Source organism: Lonchura striata, chromosome 1 (assembly GCF_046129695.1).
Source record: "Lonchura striata isolate bLonStr1 chromosome 1, bLonStr1.mat, whole genome shotgun sequence".
Lineage (NCBI taxonomy): Eukaryota > Metazoa > Chordata > Aves > Passeriformes > Estrildidae > Lonchura > Lonchura striata.
Genome location: NC_134603.1, coordinates 154,473,255 through 154,490,108, shown reverse-complemented (window position 1 = coordinate 154,490,108; position 16,854 = coordinate 154,473,255). Strand labels below are relative to the sequence as shown.

The window sequence follows — 16,854 nt, the reverse complement described above, 5'->3', positions numbered from 1 at the left end:
CCCGCTGCTCATCCCTGTTAATGTTGCTGGCAACACCTGGAGCTGAGAGGACAAGGATCTGTTTGCAGGTCCTCACCTGCCCCCCAAAAGAGTGACACAAGACATTTTTGACTTAATCAGACACCCACTTGGGTGTCATCACCAGACTGGAGTTTGGGCTGCAGCTGGATTCGTATTCACCTTTATTTTCTTTATTCACCTTTATTTTGACTCTACTTTCATATGTATCTGTAGCCTGTGGCCAGAAAACTGTCACCCATGTGGGTTTTGGGTTAGAAGCCAGGTTGGTTTTACTTTTGGGAGCCTGACCAACAGTGCTGGGAGTAAGGGGCAGGTATTGTGTGTGCCTTGGTGGTGCTGCTGTTGGACACAGAGTAAGTACACAAATGCTTGGTAAGTTCAAAGATCAAAAAAGAGAGCATTTTATTTGAGTATTTGATATTTATAGAATTCTGGAGGTGACTGTGGATTGGAGGATGGAATTACCACCTCTCCAACTACAGTGGTTAAACTAACAGTCTATCAATTCTCTTTTCCTACAAAGAAGAATATGAAACAATAATTTTTTATATGAACGGTGTGTGAGAACTTTAGTAGAAATATGTAAACATCAGAAGGTTGAAGAAGTTTTATGAGAACTTTAAAACTTTTTAAAGAACTATAAAAGAAAACGTAACACTTTTAAAAATCAGGGTTAACATTGGTGGCATCTTGTCACATCCCTTTTTGACACATCTGTCACTGCTGGACTTTTCATGGGTGTCTCTTGGCATCTCCATTATTTCAGATTTACTTTTTCCATCAAACCAGCTCTGCCGTGGTGTACTTCCTGCAGGGTTGAATTAATCCCTTGGCCCCCATGGGGATGTCCTTGCACAGGTGGAACCACCCTGAGGTGCTGGCACCACCCTGGGGTGCTGGCACCACCCTGGGGTGCTGGCCCCAAGGGCTCTGTCGCTGTGGAGGCTCAGCTCAGGTCTGTGCCTGCCTGGGAGGACAGAGGCACCTCCCAGTGCTGAAGTGGGTGACTCACATGGCAAAGCCCAGTGACTCTGCACTGCCCTCCTGACTTGGAGACTTCAGGAGAGAAAATAGCCCATTCACTAAGAGTCTATATTTACCCCGCAGATGCATCTGCTGAAGCTGCCAGAAGGAGCTAATCTTAGACACCAACCCAGCCAGTGATCTGTTAGAGACAGTTCATGGGAGAATTTGGGCTCTGCCCTCATTTTCCAGGAGTTATCCCTTCAGTTTTTGTTGCTCTGAGAAACCCTGGAGGTCTGGTGGGTCAGACTGTCTCAACCAGCTCAGCCTTGCACCGGACACCCTCAGCCTCACTGAATGCCTCTGTAGGATGGGATTTATCCACTGCTCATCTCTCTGGAGAAGAGCATCTCATCTGCTCTGGTTATTTCCTTACCCTTCATAAAACTTCCAAGAAGCCATGAAAAGCGATTTTTTTAGTGTAATAACAAATGCCAGTTAATAGCCTTACACTGGACACTTTCTTGTTCAGCCTGGCATGGCTAAAATTCCTTTTTGTTGTAACATTTTGTATGGGTGGGAGTGATCCTGCAGCACTGCTTCCCTTTAGGATGCATCCATGTATCCTCACTGTTGTGGTTTAATGGTTTAATCCCACACGGTTTCTCTCTCACTCACTCCCCCTCACCCCATAAGGAGGAGGATCAGAATAAAAAAAAGTAAACAGGTAAATCTGTTGAGATAAAAACAGTTTAACAGTTGAAACAAAACATAGTGATTATGATAGTAATAATAATAATAATAATAATAATAATAATAATGACAAGGAGAGGAGAAAGAGCAACAGAACCCAAGACAAATAAATGATGCACAACACAATTGCTCATCACCCACTGGCTGATGCCCAGTCTGTCCCCAGCCAGCAAATTGTCTCCCTTCTGGGTAATTTCCACACTTGATATCCTGGAAATGGTGTTCTGTGCTATGGAATATCCCTCTGGCCAGCTCAGGTCAGCTCTCCTGGCCACGTTGCTTCCCAGCTTTTGGTGCAGCTCCTCACTGGCAGAGCGTGGGACATGGAAAATCCTTGACTCAGGGTGAGAATGACAGCAGGAACCGAAATATGGGTGAGTTATCAGCATTATCCTCATCCTAAATCAGGAAAAAACACAGCAGTGTAGGAGTAAAATTAACTCTGCCAGACAAAACCAGGACCTTCACCCATACTCCTGGGGGAGTATTGCCCACTTGGGGACACATTTAATGACTGTGGGAGTGCACTGGTCATTGGAAATCCCCAGCTGTGGCCCTGTCAGATCTGGGGGACAGTGCACCCAGGCTTTTGGAAAACCTGGGCTGCTCCCCAAGCCTTGGAGCTGCTCCAGCTTCTGGGCAAAGCCACCTTGGAGTCCCCAGGGCAGGTCTGGGACCAGCACAGGACTTTTTCCCTGGGTGAGATGCCAGAGACCCACCAGGTCCCAGAGCTCCTCTGGGAAGAGCTGTAGCTGAATTTTAGCAGTGGCACCTCGTGGGGTGCGGGATAAGGAAGCAAAACTCAGATGGCAGCACAACAAAAAGGAAAACAAGGCAGGGCTCAAGGGAGATTAAAGGCAGAGGGAGGGGGGGAAATCCCAGCTGGTGGCACAACAGCACAGGATTAAACTTGGGGTGGCACAGAGCTGATGCAGAGGGGGCAGAGAGGGGAGGGTGGGGGCGTCCAGCCCCAGTTGTCAGGGAGGAAAGATTCCTGAAGTCCAACCCAGCTCAAAGATCAGCACTCGGAGCTGGATCCCCTCACAGATGAGCAGCACAGAAGAGCTCATGATGTGAGCTCTGAAAACAGCTGGAGATTATTTCCCTGCTGTATTGGTACTTCCCAGATGCTGCTGGAACCACACCAGTACAGAAGGGCCTCATACTGGTATAGTTCCCTCCCTCTTCCCACTTTGAAATATCCATGGTGGCAATTTTTATAAATGCATCCCTGCCAGGGTAAGGGGTTGTGTGGCTTTAAATGCACCAAGAATTATGGCTAATATTTTTTCATAGACTTAATTAAATCGTTAATTAAATCTGTGCCATCACTGAGTGTCAGACAGCCCAGAGGGTCCACAGCAAGAGATAAAACAGATTCATGCACAAGTTTTACCGTGGGTATAAATAATTATAGCTACTCTGCTCGGCCATGTCTGTCAAAACTAATTTGCTTCTTTGTGAGGTCCATGGGAATAGCTGGACCTGGACTGGCCATTTGAGGGCCCAGGGGATTTCCTAGACATCCATGGGTAGGCAAGCAGGACACAAGAGCTGCTGGAGAGCTCAGCCACCCTGGAGCATCAGTTCCAGGCCAGGCAGGTTGTCCTGCTGTGGCTCTAGACTTCATCCAGAGGGGAGTGATGAACCATAAGGCCTTTGTTAGAAGGTATTTGTGTTTAGACGTCTTAATCTGTGAGTTTAAGACCACCATTGCATTTCCTTTATTTCTATTCTGCCTCAGGCACTCTCTCTGTCACCAGGCTCTGGAAAGGATGGATTTATTGGTGCCAAGGTGCCCAGAGATTGTGACACTGAGGCCCATTTGCACTCATGACAGAGTCACAGAATCAGTGAGGCTGGAAAAGAGCTCTGGGATTGACTCCGAGCTGTGGTTGAACCAGACCGTGGCCCTGAGTGACATGTCCAGTCTTTCCTTAATGCCTCCAGGGATGGTGACTCCACCACCTACTGCAGGGAAAAAGAGTCACCCCCCTCCCACGAATCTTAAATCCTCAGGTCCTCAAATATAACTATATTTGAAAAATATTTGAAAAAAATAATGAAAATATTTGAAAATATTTGAGAAATAATCCTCCTGCTTTAATGAGGATTTTAAAGGAACTTCCAGCACAGATCTCGTATCCCATAGAGGGCTGTAAATAAGCAGCTCTATCTCCATTTCCCACCTCTTTATAGTCCCCTGAAAAGTGACTCTAGAGGAGAATAAAGGACAAACCCTTGCAGCAAAGCAGGCCTGGGTGGGAGCTGGCGATGCCACAAAGCCCACACAAGACCCTCCCTTAGCACATCTTCCCAGCTTTGACTTCATGGCCTGTTTTTAGCACAGCTAAAGGTCCAGCACTTTCAGAGCATCAGGAGGAAGTCCCAGATTTGCCACCCATGACCCAAAAGGCAGATTGGGCTGTTAGATTCACTCTCCCCGAGCCCATGGGTCGCACGTGTCCCCCGTGGTGTCACAGCAGCCAAACCTGCTGCTCTCCCTGCAGTGACTCATGGGCTGACAGACCCTTCCTGAATTTCTGAGGCTGGAATTACAGCTGTTCCCCCAGCCCCCTCCCTTCCTCCCTGTCCAATGTGTCATATTAAAGGGTGATCGGCTTACACATGCTGCAGTATGGGTTCCTTAAGCTCTGCAGTGCTGTGTCTATATATAAAGCCCCGAGCTGGAAGCTGAAGTGCACAGACAGCTGGGATTGGAGCAAGCATTTCACATTCCTGGTGTGCCAGCGGTCTGGAAGCCCGCGAGGCTGTGAGCTCTGCTTTGAGCAAGTTTCTTTACTCAGGTTTAGGTAGAGCCACCGATATTTATCCATAAAAGAAGGATTGGGGCAAAGAACGAGCTCATCACCATGGGTTTGCCTCTTGATCAAGTGGAAGAATTGCGCCTCTACCAGCAAACTCTTCTCCAGGATGGACTCAAAGACATGTTGGACCACAATAAGTTTCTGGACTGTGTCTTGAAAGTGAAAGGGAAGGAGTTTCCCTGCCATCGGCTGGTGCTGGCAGCCTGCAGCCCGTATTTCCGGGCCATGTTCCTCTCAGACATGGAAGAGAGCAAGAAGAGGGAGGTCAGCTTGGAAGATGTCGACCCAGACGTCATGGGCAAGATCCTCCATTACATCTACACCTCCGAGCTGGAGATCACCGAGCAGAACGTGCAGGACATCTTCTCTGTGGCCAACATGTTCCAGATCCCCTCCATCTTCACCGTGTGCGTGTCCTTCCTGCAGAAGAGGCTCTGCCTCAGCAACTGCCTGGCCATCTTCCGGCTGGGATTGATGCTGGATTGCGCCCGGCTGGCTGTGGCTGCCCGGGATTTCATCTGCGACCGCTTCGCGCTCATCTCCCGGGACGAGGAGTTCTACCAGCTCTCCCCTGACGAGCTGATCGCCATCATCTCCAGTGACTCCCTCAACGTCGAGAAGGAGGAGAGTGTCTTTGAGGTGGTGATGAAGTGGGTGGGGACCAAGGACCGCGAGAGCCGGCAGAAGGCCTTGCCTGTCATCTTCGAGAGCATCCGCTTCCGCCTCATGCCCAACGACTACATCAAGGACCACGTGGAGAACCACGCCATGGTCAAGTCCAGCCCGGAGCTGCTCAAGAAGCTGCAGATGGTGAAGGACTCCCAGAAAGGCAAATTCACCGTGGTGAAGAAGAAGAAAGTGAAGAAGAACAGTGAGAATCAAGCAAAGGAGAACGTTGTCAATGGAGCAGTAGATGAAGGGGAAGATACGGAGGAGGATGCTCTCCCTGGGATCTTGAATGACACAATGCGCTTCGGGATGTTCCTCCAGGACCTCATTTTCATGGTGAGCGACAGTGGAGCAGTGGCCTATGACCCCAATGCCAATGAGTGCTATTTCGCCTCCCTGTCTACTCAAATCCCAAAGAACCATGTCAGTCTGGTGACCAAAGAGAATCAGATCTTCATTGTTGGGGGACTGTACTACAACGAGGACAACAAAGAGGATCCCATGAGCTCCTACTTCCTACAGGTACTACCTTTATCTTTCTTTTGTTTCTTTGACATTTGGTAACATCACCAAGCTTTAGCTTGCTTTCAAAGCCCATAATATTTGTTGTCACGTGATGTTAAAATGAAAGTTTTAAACAAAGCACAATGATCTGGGTTGCTTTACTGGAGATTCTTCTCCCTTTATTTTTAAGGCAGATGTCACTGAGTAGTTTGCAGTTGAGTAGGTTGTGGTAGTTGAGGAAGAAGGTTTGAAGGAGTAGGAAATAGGAATGATCCAAATCCTGAAGAGAGGATTGTTTATAACATTGGATTTGGCCCAGCCCTGGCTGCCATAGGATTCACAAACCGGGAGGTTTATGGCATCAGACACAGCTTGTTTTGCATCCCCTGCCTTCCCTGGTTATGAACCCCAGGAAAACCCAAGGGTGACACTGTCAGGTGCCAAAAAAGAATCAGCAGCAGCTGCAGACACAGAGCAAACACCCCAAGGACACAGGGCATGTCCCTGCCTCCCAACACGTGCCCATTCTTTGGGCTGCTCCTGCCCCTGGAGGTGGGCTTGGTCCAGCTCAGGGTCTCTGCCTCAGCCATTGCCATCCTGAGAGGGGGAAACCACCACGAGCTGTCTTTGGGGATGCTCCTCAGGGAAAGTGGCTGCTCTAACTCAGCAGCGACCCAGCTGTGATTGGATTGAGCCATGCAGGCAATCTGAGCCCCAGCCCGGGCTGCAGCCCAGATTTCTTTCTCTGCAGACAGCTAACACAAGGCGCCTGCCCTTCCTGCTGACCCCAAGCAATCCAGTAAATCCCCTGTTCTTCCTCCCATACCCAGAAATCCTTTTTTTGTTCCTCTCCATGGCTCAAATCTTCTGGGAAGAAACAATAACGTGGCTCAGACTCACATCTTCTGGGGAGAACAATAACATCTCCAGGCAGAAAGGATAAAATGAGGATGGTTGCCAAGCTGGGACACAGAGCCCTGATCCTTGCCTTGACTCGTTGCCCTCATCAGTAGGGCTGCACATCATGCAGGGAACATGCTTGTCCTCACCTAGAAAGGGGCAGGGAGTTGTTCAGGGAATGAGAAGCAAAGAGGAAGAAGCCCCCAGCCCTACATAGCAGGAAGGAGTGGGAAAGTTGAGGAAGTGCTGGGGGTGTCCTGATTGAGATACAGCCTTTCACACTGGACAATCCATGATGACAGAGGTGTGGGCAACCCCATCAGTTGCCTGTGAAGAGCAGGGCCAATGTATTCAGCCCTAACCTATGCCTAAAGATCAATCTTCCCAGCAGAGGTGGAGCAGGGTCCAGAAACATCAGAGAACCTCCACAGAATGGCCTGGGAGGCCATTGTATGGAATCTTGAGAGTGACCTTGAAGATCACCCAGTTCCAAACCCTGCCACAAGCAGGGACACCTTCCACTAGGCCAGGTTGCTCAGAGCTCCATCCAACTTGGCCTTGAACACTTCCAGAGGAGGGGCAGCCTCCTTGGAATAATTCAATGTTTGACTTCACAAAAGCCCTGAGAAGCTGCTCTAACTCCAAGTCTGTGCCCCTTGAATATGTGGGTTGGATGAAAAACCTTTGGTGGTCCTTCCCCCCAAAGTACTCTGTGTTTCTAAGCTGCAAACAGAAGATTTCTCTGTTCAGCTCCCAGTTTGCCACTAACTCAGTGGCAAATGCTTTGAGCATCATGGGGCCAGTTTCAGCACTTCCCCACAAGAAGGGTCTCTTTCACACATCACCATATCACTTGTGCTTGGGAGAATTAGACAAACCCTGGGACTGGAGAGTGCCATCAGTTTGCAGATGTTTAATTTATTACATCAGTGTCATTATGTAGCTCACAGTTGCTGAATGAGCAAGAAAGGTTTTGAGGCCTTTTTTTGCAACTCAAATGACATATTTAGACATGCAGCTCTATGACAAGCCACTGTACCACAGCTCCCTGCACCTTCTGATTCTTTTTACACTCCCCAAATTTCACATTCCCCCTGCTGAAGCCAGGTGCATTAGGTCAGATATAATTTAGATTTAAAGACAGGCACCAAAATATAAAAATGCTGATAAATCCCAGGGGCCTTGTAGATTTTGGCAGGAGCAAAATGATTCCATTGACATTTCAGATGGAAAAGGGTATCCTTTCTTTGTCACTTGCAAGATTTATGACTTGAAAACAATGCTGAATCCATCAAGAAGCAGGAACTATCCTAATGACTGAACAGCTCAGGGTTGCACTATAAATAACACATGTGTGGACCACAGCTTACAAAGAGACAAAAACCACAGGCACCCAGCTGAGGGCGAGTTTTGGAGCCAACCCATCAGGCTGAAGCTCCTTGGCCTGAGCCCATGGCAAACAATGCTCCAGGCAGTGCTGCGTCACAGCTTCATCCTGCAGTCCCACAAAACTGGCTGCAAGACATCCCTCCCTCCTCTATCAAGCAATATTAATTATTTTTTTCCCAGTTCCCATTAAGCCACAGGGCTCAGAGTCTCCAGTCTAAGAATTTTTCTTTTTTTTTTTTTTTTTTCTTTCCTGGTGGGAGATGAGGCAATGCCATGATCTACAGATGTCCAAGGAGTTGGTGATCTGATCCAGCAGCTTGGTTGTCTCTCAGATGGGTCTGGCACACTTTATCTGTGTAGCCAACATTGCTGGCAGCACCCTGTTACCTGGCAGAGATGGAAAATGCTAGGATTAAATAATGTGAGGTGTTCTATGCATGAAAAGGTTCAGGAAAATTTCTAGGATTGAAATGTTTCCATTCCTCCAGTCCCAGGAATGATCTATGGTAAGTGCAGCAAGAAGTCTCTCAACCAAAGATGACCAAGCTTGTTTCAAGTTCCAAGTTAGAAGAGGAGACTCAGGAGAGAGGTTTTCACTCTACAACTCCCTGAAAGGAGGCTGGAGCCAGGTGGGGTTGGCCTCTTCTCCCAGGCAACCAGGGACAGGATGAGAGGACAAGGTCTCAAGCTGCACCAAGGGAGGCTCAGGTTGGATGTCATGGAGAAAGTTGTTACTGGAAAGGTGGTCAGGCATTGAGATGGGCTGCTCAGGGAAGTGGTGCAGTCACCATCCCTGGAGGTGTTCAAGAAATGACCTGATGTGGTCCTCAGTGCTGTGGAATTAACAAGGAGGTGACTGGTCAAAGGTTGGACCCCATGATCTCAGAGGTATTTCCCAACTTTAATGTGATTCTATGAGGTCCAGGCTTTGATGAATAGAGCAGAATGTGTTGTTGCAGACCCCTCTCTGCTCTTATGCCTTGTCATAAAAGATCTATCATACAAACTGTGACTTGGGCTTGCTCTCAGATCTCCCATCCTGCTCCAGCTGACAAAGGCACAGCCACAGGAGCATTGCAGAGTGCTGCTGGGGTGACCAAGCTGCACATGGGAGCAGACTTTTTCCTCCACCCCTGCACCCTGACTTTTGCTAAACAAATGGGCACACACTAATGACCGCACGTTCCCTTCCAGTACGACCATCTGGACGCAGACTGGCTGGGGATGCCCCCCCTGCCCTCCCCTCGCTGCCTCTTCGGCCTGGGGGAGGCAGAAAACTCAATTTTTGTGGTTGGAGGGAAGGAGCTGAAGGAGGGAGAGAAGACCTTGGATTCAGTCCTGTGCTACGACCGACTGTGAGTGCTCAGGGCGAGCGTGGGGTGGAGGGGGCTTGGAGGAAGGAGGTGGAGCAGGTGCCATGCACAGTGACTCCAGCTCTCCAGGGGTCAAAATGTTTGGGAGAAGGGCTTGAACTCTGGGTGTGGATGCTGGCACTGTGCCCTGGGGCTCTGAGCTGCCTCATTCCAGCTGCTCCCCTTGTTGAGAAGACTGAAGCCTTTATGGGGATATTTTGTTATCTGGGACTGGTGTTAGTAGATGTTCATGTGAGACGTGTACAGAGGTGTTTTTTTCTTCTGCTAAATCTTCCGCCCTTGCCCATTGATTAAAGGATTAGTGACATTCACAGTGGTCTCACCAAAAGAGGTTTGAACAGAAAAGCTTGTTTTTAAAATTTTCAGATGTGTCACAGAATGGCTCATCCTGATTGATATCAGGCTTAATATCCAATTATTTTTGGACAATGGGCTCTGACCCATGCTAGCTCATGAGCTTTATTAAAAGGCACCATCCTGTTCTTCTCTCAGGAGACAGAAACTTCCAAAGCCTGCTGCTCTCTGCCCCAAAGAGACAGAGCAGCAGGCATCAACAAGCCTTTGCTTGGTCTATATTTAGATGTGTGTGCTTCCAAGTCTGTTTTACAGGCAGAGATTTGAAACCAGTTCCATTCCCACAGAGCAGGACATTTATCTGCCCCTGCAGACTCTGGGGAACAATTTGTCTGCCCCCACTAAGTGCTTGGGGGCGGTTTGAGTATCAGTTTGAAGTAGAGATGTGATCAGCACCACTCTAGCTCTGGTTTTATTTGGTTGACATTACTCTGACTGATATGGCTGAACATGAGCCAGCCGTGTGCCCAGGTGGCCAAGAGGGCCAGTGGCATCCAGGATGTATCAGCAGGACCAGGGAATGTTCCTTCCTTTGTGCTGGGCACCGTGAGGCTGCACCTCAAATCTTACATCCCATTTTGGGCTTTTCACGACAAAATTGACATTGAGGAGCTGGAGTGAGCCCCAAGAAGGGAACAGAGCTGAGGAAGGGTCTGGAGCACCAGGAGCAGCTGAAAGAACTTGGGAGGCTCAGCTTGGAGAAAAGGAGGTTCAAGGGGTCATTATTGCTATCTATACCTACCTGAAAATAATCGATACTGGCATAAATATTCTGCTCATTTTACTGTCACCCTTTTTTAGGATCACAACATTTACTGTCTGAGCCTCCTTACAGACCTTGTCTGTCTGAGATTGAATCCAGCCCTGTGCTCACCTCTAGGTCTGGAAAATGCTATGTCCTCTAGGTGTCATCCAGCAAGTTGCAAATCCTTTTGCCTCCCATCTTTTTCTGGCCCAGGTCCTTCAAGTGGGGTGAGGCCGATCCCCTTCCCTACGCAGTCTATGGCCACGCAGTGGTATCACACAAGGATCTTGTCTACGTCATCGGGGGCAAAGGGAGTGACAAGTAAGTCAAAAACCAAGAAAAATCAAGGAGGCAATCACCCAGTCCAGTGGGAGTGAAGAGCTGGTATCTCCTCAGCCTGGTTTGAGGAGGGCTGGATGGGATAGGAGATGTGGATCCTTCCGCCTCCACTCACCTTTGTGCCTGCAGCCCTTTCCAAAACCTTGGGAGGTCAACAGGGATATCAGGAAGATGGCAGTGTCCTTGCAGGAGAAAGAATGTATTGCCCCATCCCTGGAAGCAGGCTGGAGAGGGCTTTGAGGGAAACTGGTCTAGTGGAAGGTGGCCCTGCCCATGGGGGTTGGAATGAGATGCTCTTTAAAGATCCTTCCAAATCAGACCATTCTCTGAACCCCTTTGCTCACAAAAAAAAATAAATGTCACACAGATTGGGAGAGGCTTTGAAGAGCCAGAAGCCCCTTCACTTTTAGGGTGTCCTGCCTTGGGCTTGTGGAGCAGAGTTGTCACCACAGTCAAATCCAGACATGTATTTGCAACAGGAGGGGAAAACCTCATCCACCCTGACCCCATCCCGCCCTCCTGCAGGAGACGAGCTCAGCAGGAAAAGCCTCACTCAGGAGCATCACAGTGGCTGCCTTGCAGGGCACAAATGTGACTGTTTGCAGAGCAAACATTCCACAATCCAGCAAGGATTGGTCCTGCTCTGGGGTTATGGTCTGAAGGGTGTGAACATCCTCACACTGCCCCCCTGGTGACAGGAATGCCACTGAGGATATTTTGCAGCACCACGGTGGATCAGGAGCAATAAAACAATGCCTTGGTGGCTGTGAGAGGTCTTAAGAGGCTGTTGGCTGCCTGGACCTGTTTCCAGGTGTGTGAGCAGCAAGCTGAGCTCTCAGGACTCCTATCCAAAGCAGGCACAGCAGGTGGGGATGTGTTACACACACAAATGGTGGCTCCAGGCATGGACATCCTTGGGTGTCCATGATGATGGACACCCAACAAAGGATGCACACCCAACAAAGGCTGTGGGCTCCTCCCCTCATGCTGATGTGAAGGAGCAAAATCCTCCCTAGAGACCCCACCTTCTTCCCAGCAGACACCCCCAAACCCCGGGAATGCAAAACCACCCCTTGGCAGGGGATCGAGGCTCCTTTCCCCTCTCATTTTTCTCCAGGAAGTGCCTGAAGAAGATGTGTGTCTACAACCCAGCCAAGTTTGAGTGGAAGGAAATGGCTCCCATGAAAACAGCCCGCTCCTTGTTCGGAGCCACCGTGCACAAGGACAAAATCTTCGTGGCAGCTGGAGTCACTGACTCCGGTTTGACCAGCTCGGTGGAGGTCTACGACATCACCACCAACAAGTATGTCCTGAGTTGTGGTTACACAAGGAGTAGGTGCAGGTGTACACTCAGCAGCTTCCAACCATCCTGCAGTTGGTTTGTGATTCCTGATGTCAGTTCCTCCAGTTTATAGGCCCACAGTAGGGGAGCTGGAACTGGATAATCTTTAAGGTTCCTTCCAACCCAAGCCATTCCAGGGTTCTATGGTTCCTCAGAGAGCTGGGCATCACCAAAGCCACTGTGGTTGGGCTGTGGATCATCTCAGGCTGGCCCTCAAAGTGGTTTCACCTGCAGTGCCATCCTTGGGTTCCCTGGAGCTTCACCCAACACAACAAACCCTCTGAGTCTGGGTGTCTCTGGCAGCTGCAGTCCCAGCACTGGGACATACTGGTCCATGTACCAAAGCAAAACAATGATGATGGGAACAACTTCCCTAAGAACAACCAGGGTATGGTCCCATCCCCCTTAGACCTCCATAGATGGATGTGTCACCGGCGAGCTCAGCTGTTGAATCCTGATTTGAGGCCATCCTCAGTGTGGGGGTGGCCAGGATGCTCTGACTTGTCCCCTCTGTGACGTGGCAGGTGGGACACCTTCACCGAGTTCCCCCAGGAGCGCAGCTCCGTCAGCCTGGTCAGCCTGTCTGGGGTGCTCTACCTGCTCGGGGGGTTCGCCACGGTGGAGACGGAGTCGGGAGAGCTGGTGCCAACGGAGCTGAACGATGTTTGGAGGTGACAACCTTCCCCAGGGCTGTCCAAGGGAGCGTGGGAGGGATGTTAGTAATGAAATAGATAATTTCTGTCTTTTTTTATGCCGTCAGTGTGAGATGGAGGTTGTCACCCCAGCATGAGGCTGCAGGCTCAGCACTTGGTGTCTGGGAAGTTTGTCCTGTGCTGTGCTGGAGGGCACACTGGTGCTTCAGTGATCTCTCCCAGCCTCACACAGCAACAGGCCAGGGAAAGCTTGCTGTTGTTGGGCACTGACATTTTGCCTGGGGCTGGTTCCAGCCTCCCCTCTGGTGTGGAGCAGCATTTGTGTGATGCTTCCTCTCCCTGGGAACAGCCAGTGCTCAGGGTGGGAAGCAGATAGTCTTACATGCAAGAGGAGTGGGCAGAAAGCACTTAGTGACAGCTGCTAATGCAGCACTGGCTGCTCCTGTCCCTCACGTCGGTGCTCTGGCACCCTCAGCAGGATCCTGCTGTCCTTCACCATGGATGGTCCACCTTGGTGCCATCAACCCAGTTCCCAGAAGAAAAATATCCCCATATCCCTCCCTTGCAAGGCCACATGCTGGTATCCACGTCCCCCAAACCAGAGCACGCCAGGGCTGAAAGCCCTCATACAAATTCTTGTGGCCAAATAACTCTTGTGAGCTCCCACGCAAATTCTTGCGGACAAATAACTCCTGTGGGCTCCCACCTCCATGAAGAGCAGCTGGAGGGAGGGAGAGGAGACATTTCCTCACCGTTATCTGTCTTTCTCCAGGTATGATGAGGAGCAGAAGAAGTGGGAAGGGGTTCTCCGGGAGATCCAGTACGCCTCCGGTGCCACGTTCCTGCCCGTGCGCCTCAATGTTCTGCGCCTAACCAAGATGTAGTCAGGAGTGACGGGTCCTCTTTCCACGGGGTGCTGGGGCAAAGAGGGATGGGGAGATGCTTCTCAGAGATGTGGCATCTGGACACTGCCCAGGACATTGCATCTGTGATTGGTACTTTTTTGGATAAGTGGGAAAGAGGGGAGAGTATCTGGAAAACCTCCAGGAACTTGGAGGTGCTCGCAAGGTAATTAGAGAGGGGATCTGGAGCCTGCAAGGAGCTGGGGAAGAGGAGAAGCACAGAAAAATCAGTTACTCCAGTCTCAGGAGACAGGACAAATTGATCATATATTTTTTTAACTTCTTTCTCCATCTTTCCAACTGTTGTTGGACCTCTCCAACAAACAGCAGATGCAGAAAGTGAGGACTAGGATGACATTCCCCAAGGAAAGGTGTCCACAAAGTATTTCCCAGCCTAAGGTGTCTGTGTTCCTTGGAGACGAGAAAGAAGGGTTAAAGTCAAGTGGTATAGGAGAAACCTGGTAGAATTTGATGAGTTCCTGAGTGAAGAGAGTTGTTGGGATGAGACAGTTAAAAGAGAACATGTGAGCAGCAGAAGCACTTTGGAAATTGTAATGAAGAGCAAAATATCTCAGTTCTTTGCCTCCACCTTGACTTTGGAGTGATGAGAGGCCGGGAGCTGCGTCTCAGGAAGGAAGAAATCATGGAAGTTGTAGGTGGGAAGGGAGGAGAGATGGACAGAGGATGCCATGTGTGGTCATCTCCAGCCTTTTGGGCTCTCCACCTTCAATCACAGATCACAATGTCCTCACCTATGGACGGGCAAATGCTGATTTTTAGGGAAAGGTTTTATATTTTTGCTGTTTTTCTTATTTTTCATGTTCAGATTTTCTTTTTTAAGAGTATTTTACTTTGCTAAGATCTCAAATGTGTTTGGCTCAAAGAGAGCTTCTGACTGAGGAAAAATACATATTTATTTTAAAGTTGTCAGTAATGAAGTTTTGATAGAGACATGACTGTAATGGCAGCAGGAAAAAAGATCTGTTAGACCAAAAATCTCCTGATGCCCACACCATCTGACCGGTGGTTTATTTAAAAATAAATTACTATTCCAAAAGAAATCCCCCGTGTTTGCACATTGATAGAGCTGAAACTGATCCTTCACAGAACCAAACACAAGGATTGAGCAAAAATTGTGATGGACACATGCAGTAAAACAGCCCCATGGAGAACCCCTCTTTTCTTGTTATTTTCCCCCATTTGAGAGCTGAAATTTTAGGATCTGTATCCTTGAGCTCTTCCCTATGGAGACCACAATTAAGCATTTACCCAGGACTAGAAGGAAGCTGGATGCTTACACTGACAGGATGAGAGGAAATGGCCTCAAATTGTGCCAGGGGAGGTTTATAATACAAAATAATTGCCTCAAAGTGGTATGAAAATTCTGGTATCAAAAATCTGGGTCAAAATGCAGTTGTGGAGAAACTGAAATATGTTTGAAAAGAAAAAGAATTAAAGGGAAGTAAAGGAACCAGAGTCTTGTCCTGGTTTCATTTGAAGGATTTAAGAAGTTACAGGATAAGCTCCTTAGAGGACAATCACATCAGAACAGTAATGAAGTATTTCAGAAGAAAAAGAAATCCAAGGTGACTGGCTGTCACAAAGTAGCTTAAAAAAAAAAAAGGAACAAAAATCTTTGAAACAATCAAATGTGTGAAAAAAGCACGGAAAAGAAATAAACACCTTCTGCCTAGCTCTGCAGAAATTAATGTTGAGAATTCCCAAGCTAATTAAAGATGAATCTTCCAAATAGCTTTTGGCAGAAAAAAAAGAGAATAATTCAGGAAAAAAAAAATATCCCTGAATAGAATAATAATTTTAAAAAGTAATTTATTGTAGTGTCAGGATCCCACCTCCTGCCTCCAGCAACACCATCCCTGGAAGTGTTCAAGGAATGAGTGAAAGCTGTCTGGTTGACAAGGTGGTGGTTGGTCAAAGGTTGACTCAATGATCTGGCATTTTCCAGCATTTTCCAGCCTTAATGATTCTGTGATTCCATGACTTTTGCTTCAGCTCTTCTTGCTGAATTCATGCTGGGAAATTGTTGAGGTTTAACCCCCACTCACCTCACCACATTTCTTAGCTCTCCTGGAGGAATTCTGGGCTTTTTGAAGCCAGCAGGAGAATGTTGCTGACCTTCCATGAGTTGTTGTGATGTGGTCCCTGATAAAGGCTCAAGATGTTTCAAATAAACTGGAGTTTGGTGCTCACGTGTGATTCACATCCATTACAGAGCTGTGGAGAAGCCACCATTGGCACAGGGCAGGAAACTATAAAAGGAAAAATAGCTGTTGTATAAAAATACCCAGAAGAACTTGTAAATAGCCCACTGCTTGAGCAACAAGAGGTGAATCTCAGCACACGCTGGTCCCAGGAAGGAGGCAAAGTTGGACATCACCAAGTGGAGGTGTGGCCTGGGGATGTTCCTCCACATCTCCAAGAGGCTGTGTCAGTTTAAAGGCCATCATGGGTAAGAAATGCCACCAGGAATGCTCAGAGAGACATCACTCTTCCCTGCTGCCTGGTGTCTTCCTTGCTCAGATACAACAGCTCCAGTGGCACAGATCCCCCTACAGTTAACAACAGTGGCAAAGACTACATCCAAAGGCTGAGGGAAAACCATCTCTTCTTCCATTATCTTCCCAATATCCATGCTGATATCACTGTCGAGGTTCCCTGTGCTCCACTTTAAATTAATAAAGGCATTGGTTGCTTTTGGATGTGCTCCTTGGTTTCTCCACAGCCAACAGAGACTGGAGAGCTCCTACTCAGAGTTCACACTGACCTGAGAGCCAGTAGGGCCAGGTGCTCAGTCCTTATCCCAGGGCTGTAAGCACGGAATTCCTTCTTCTCATCACTCATCACCCTTCCCTGAAAAGCTCCTTTTTTGTTGGCCCCACAGCAGTCAAGTTGTCTCACACACACGCACACACCTCCCACCAAACCCAACACAGAGCCTGTACATGCAAAACAGTGGCAGCAGTCAACATTCCACAGGATTCCTCATCCTCCCATCTCTGACTGCTCACAGAGTTGCCTGAAAAAAACCCTTTTAAAAGAAAATTTAAAAAAAAAAAAGGAGGGGGGAGAAGAAAAAGATAAAGCAAAATTAAAGTAAC

The 16,854-nt window shown here is 48.5% G+C and overlaps 1 protein-coding gene across 1 annotated transcript; it reads left to right on the top strand.

The window, feature by feature from the left end:
* Positions 1-4,292: 4,292 nt before the first annotated feature.
* On the top strand, positions 4,293-15,206 carry KLHL40 (kelch like family member 40). The gene is made up of 6 exons (XM_021537974.2): positions 4,293-5,756; positions 9,222-9,382; positions 10,713-10,820; positions 11,956-12,141; positions 12,705-12,851; positions 13,606-15,206. The coding sequence occupies exons 1-6, from the start codon at positions 4,611-4,613 to the stop codon at positions 13,715-13,717; spliced, it is 1,860 nt and encodes a 619-aa protein (XP_021393649.1). The 5' UTR covers positions 4,293-4,610; the 3' UTR covers positions 13,718-15,206.
* Positions 15,207-16,854: the final 1,648 nt, after the last annotated feature.

What these genes read in the sequence shown, in the direction of transcription:
- KLHL40 (XM_021537974.2), top strand. Translation starts at nt 4,611, where the DNA reads ATGGGTTTGCCTCTTGATCAAGTGGAAGAATTGCGCCTCTACCAGCAA. An exon ending in TACGACATCACCACCAACAA is followed by an intron (nt 12,142 to 12,704) that starts GTATGTCCTGAG and finishes GTGACGTGGCAG; the next exon opens with GTGGGACACCTTCACCGAGT. An exon ending in GAGCTGAACGATGTTTGGAG is followed by an intron (nt 12,852 to 13,605) that starts GTGACAACCTTC and finishes GTCTTTCTCCAG; the next exon opens with GTATGATGAGGAGCAGAAGA.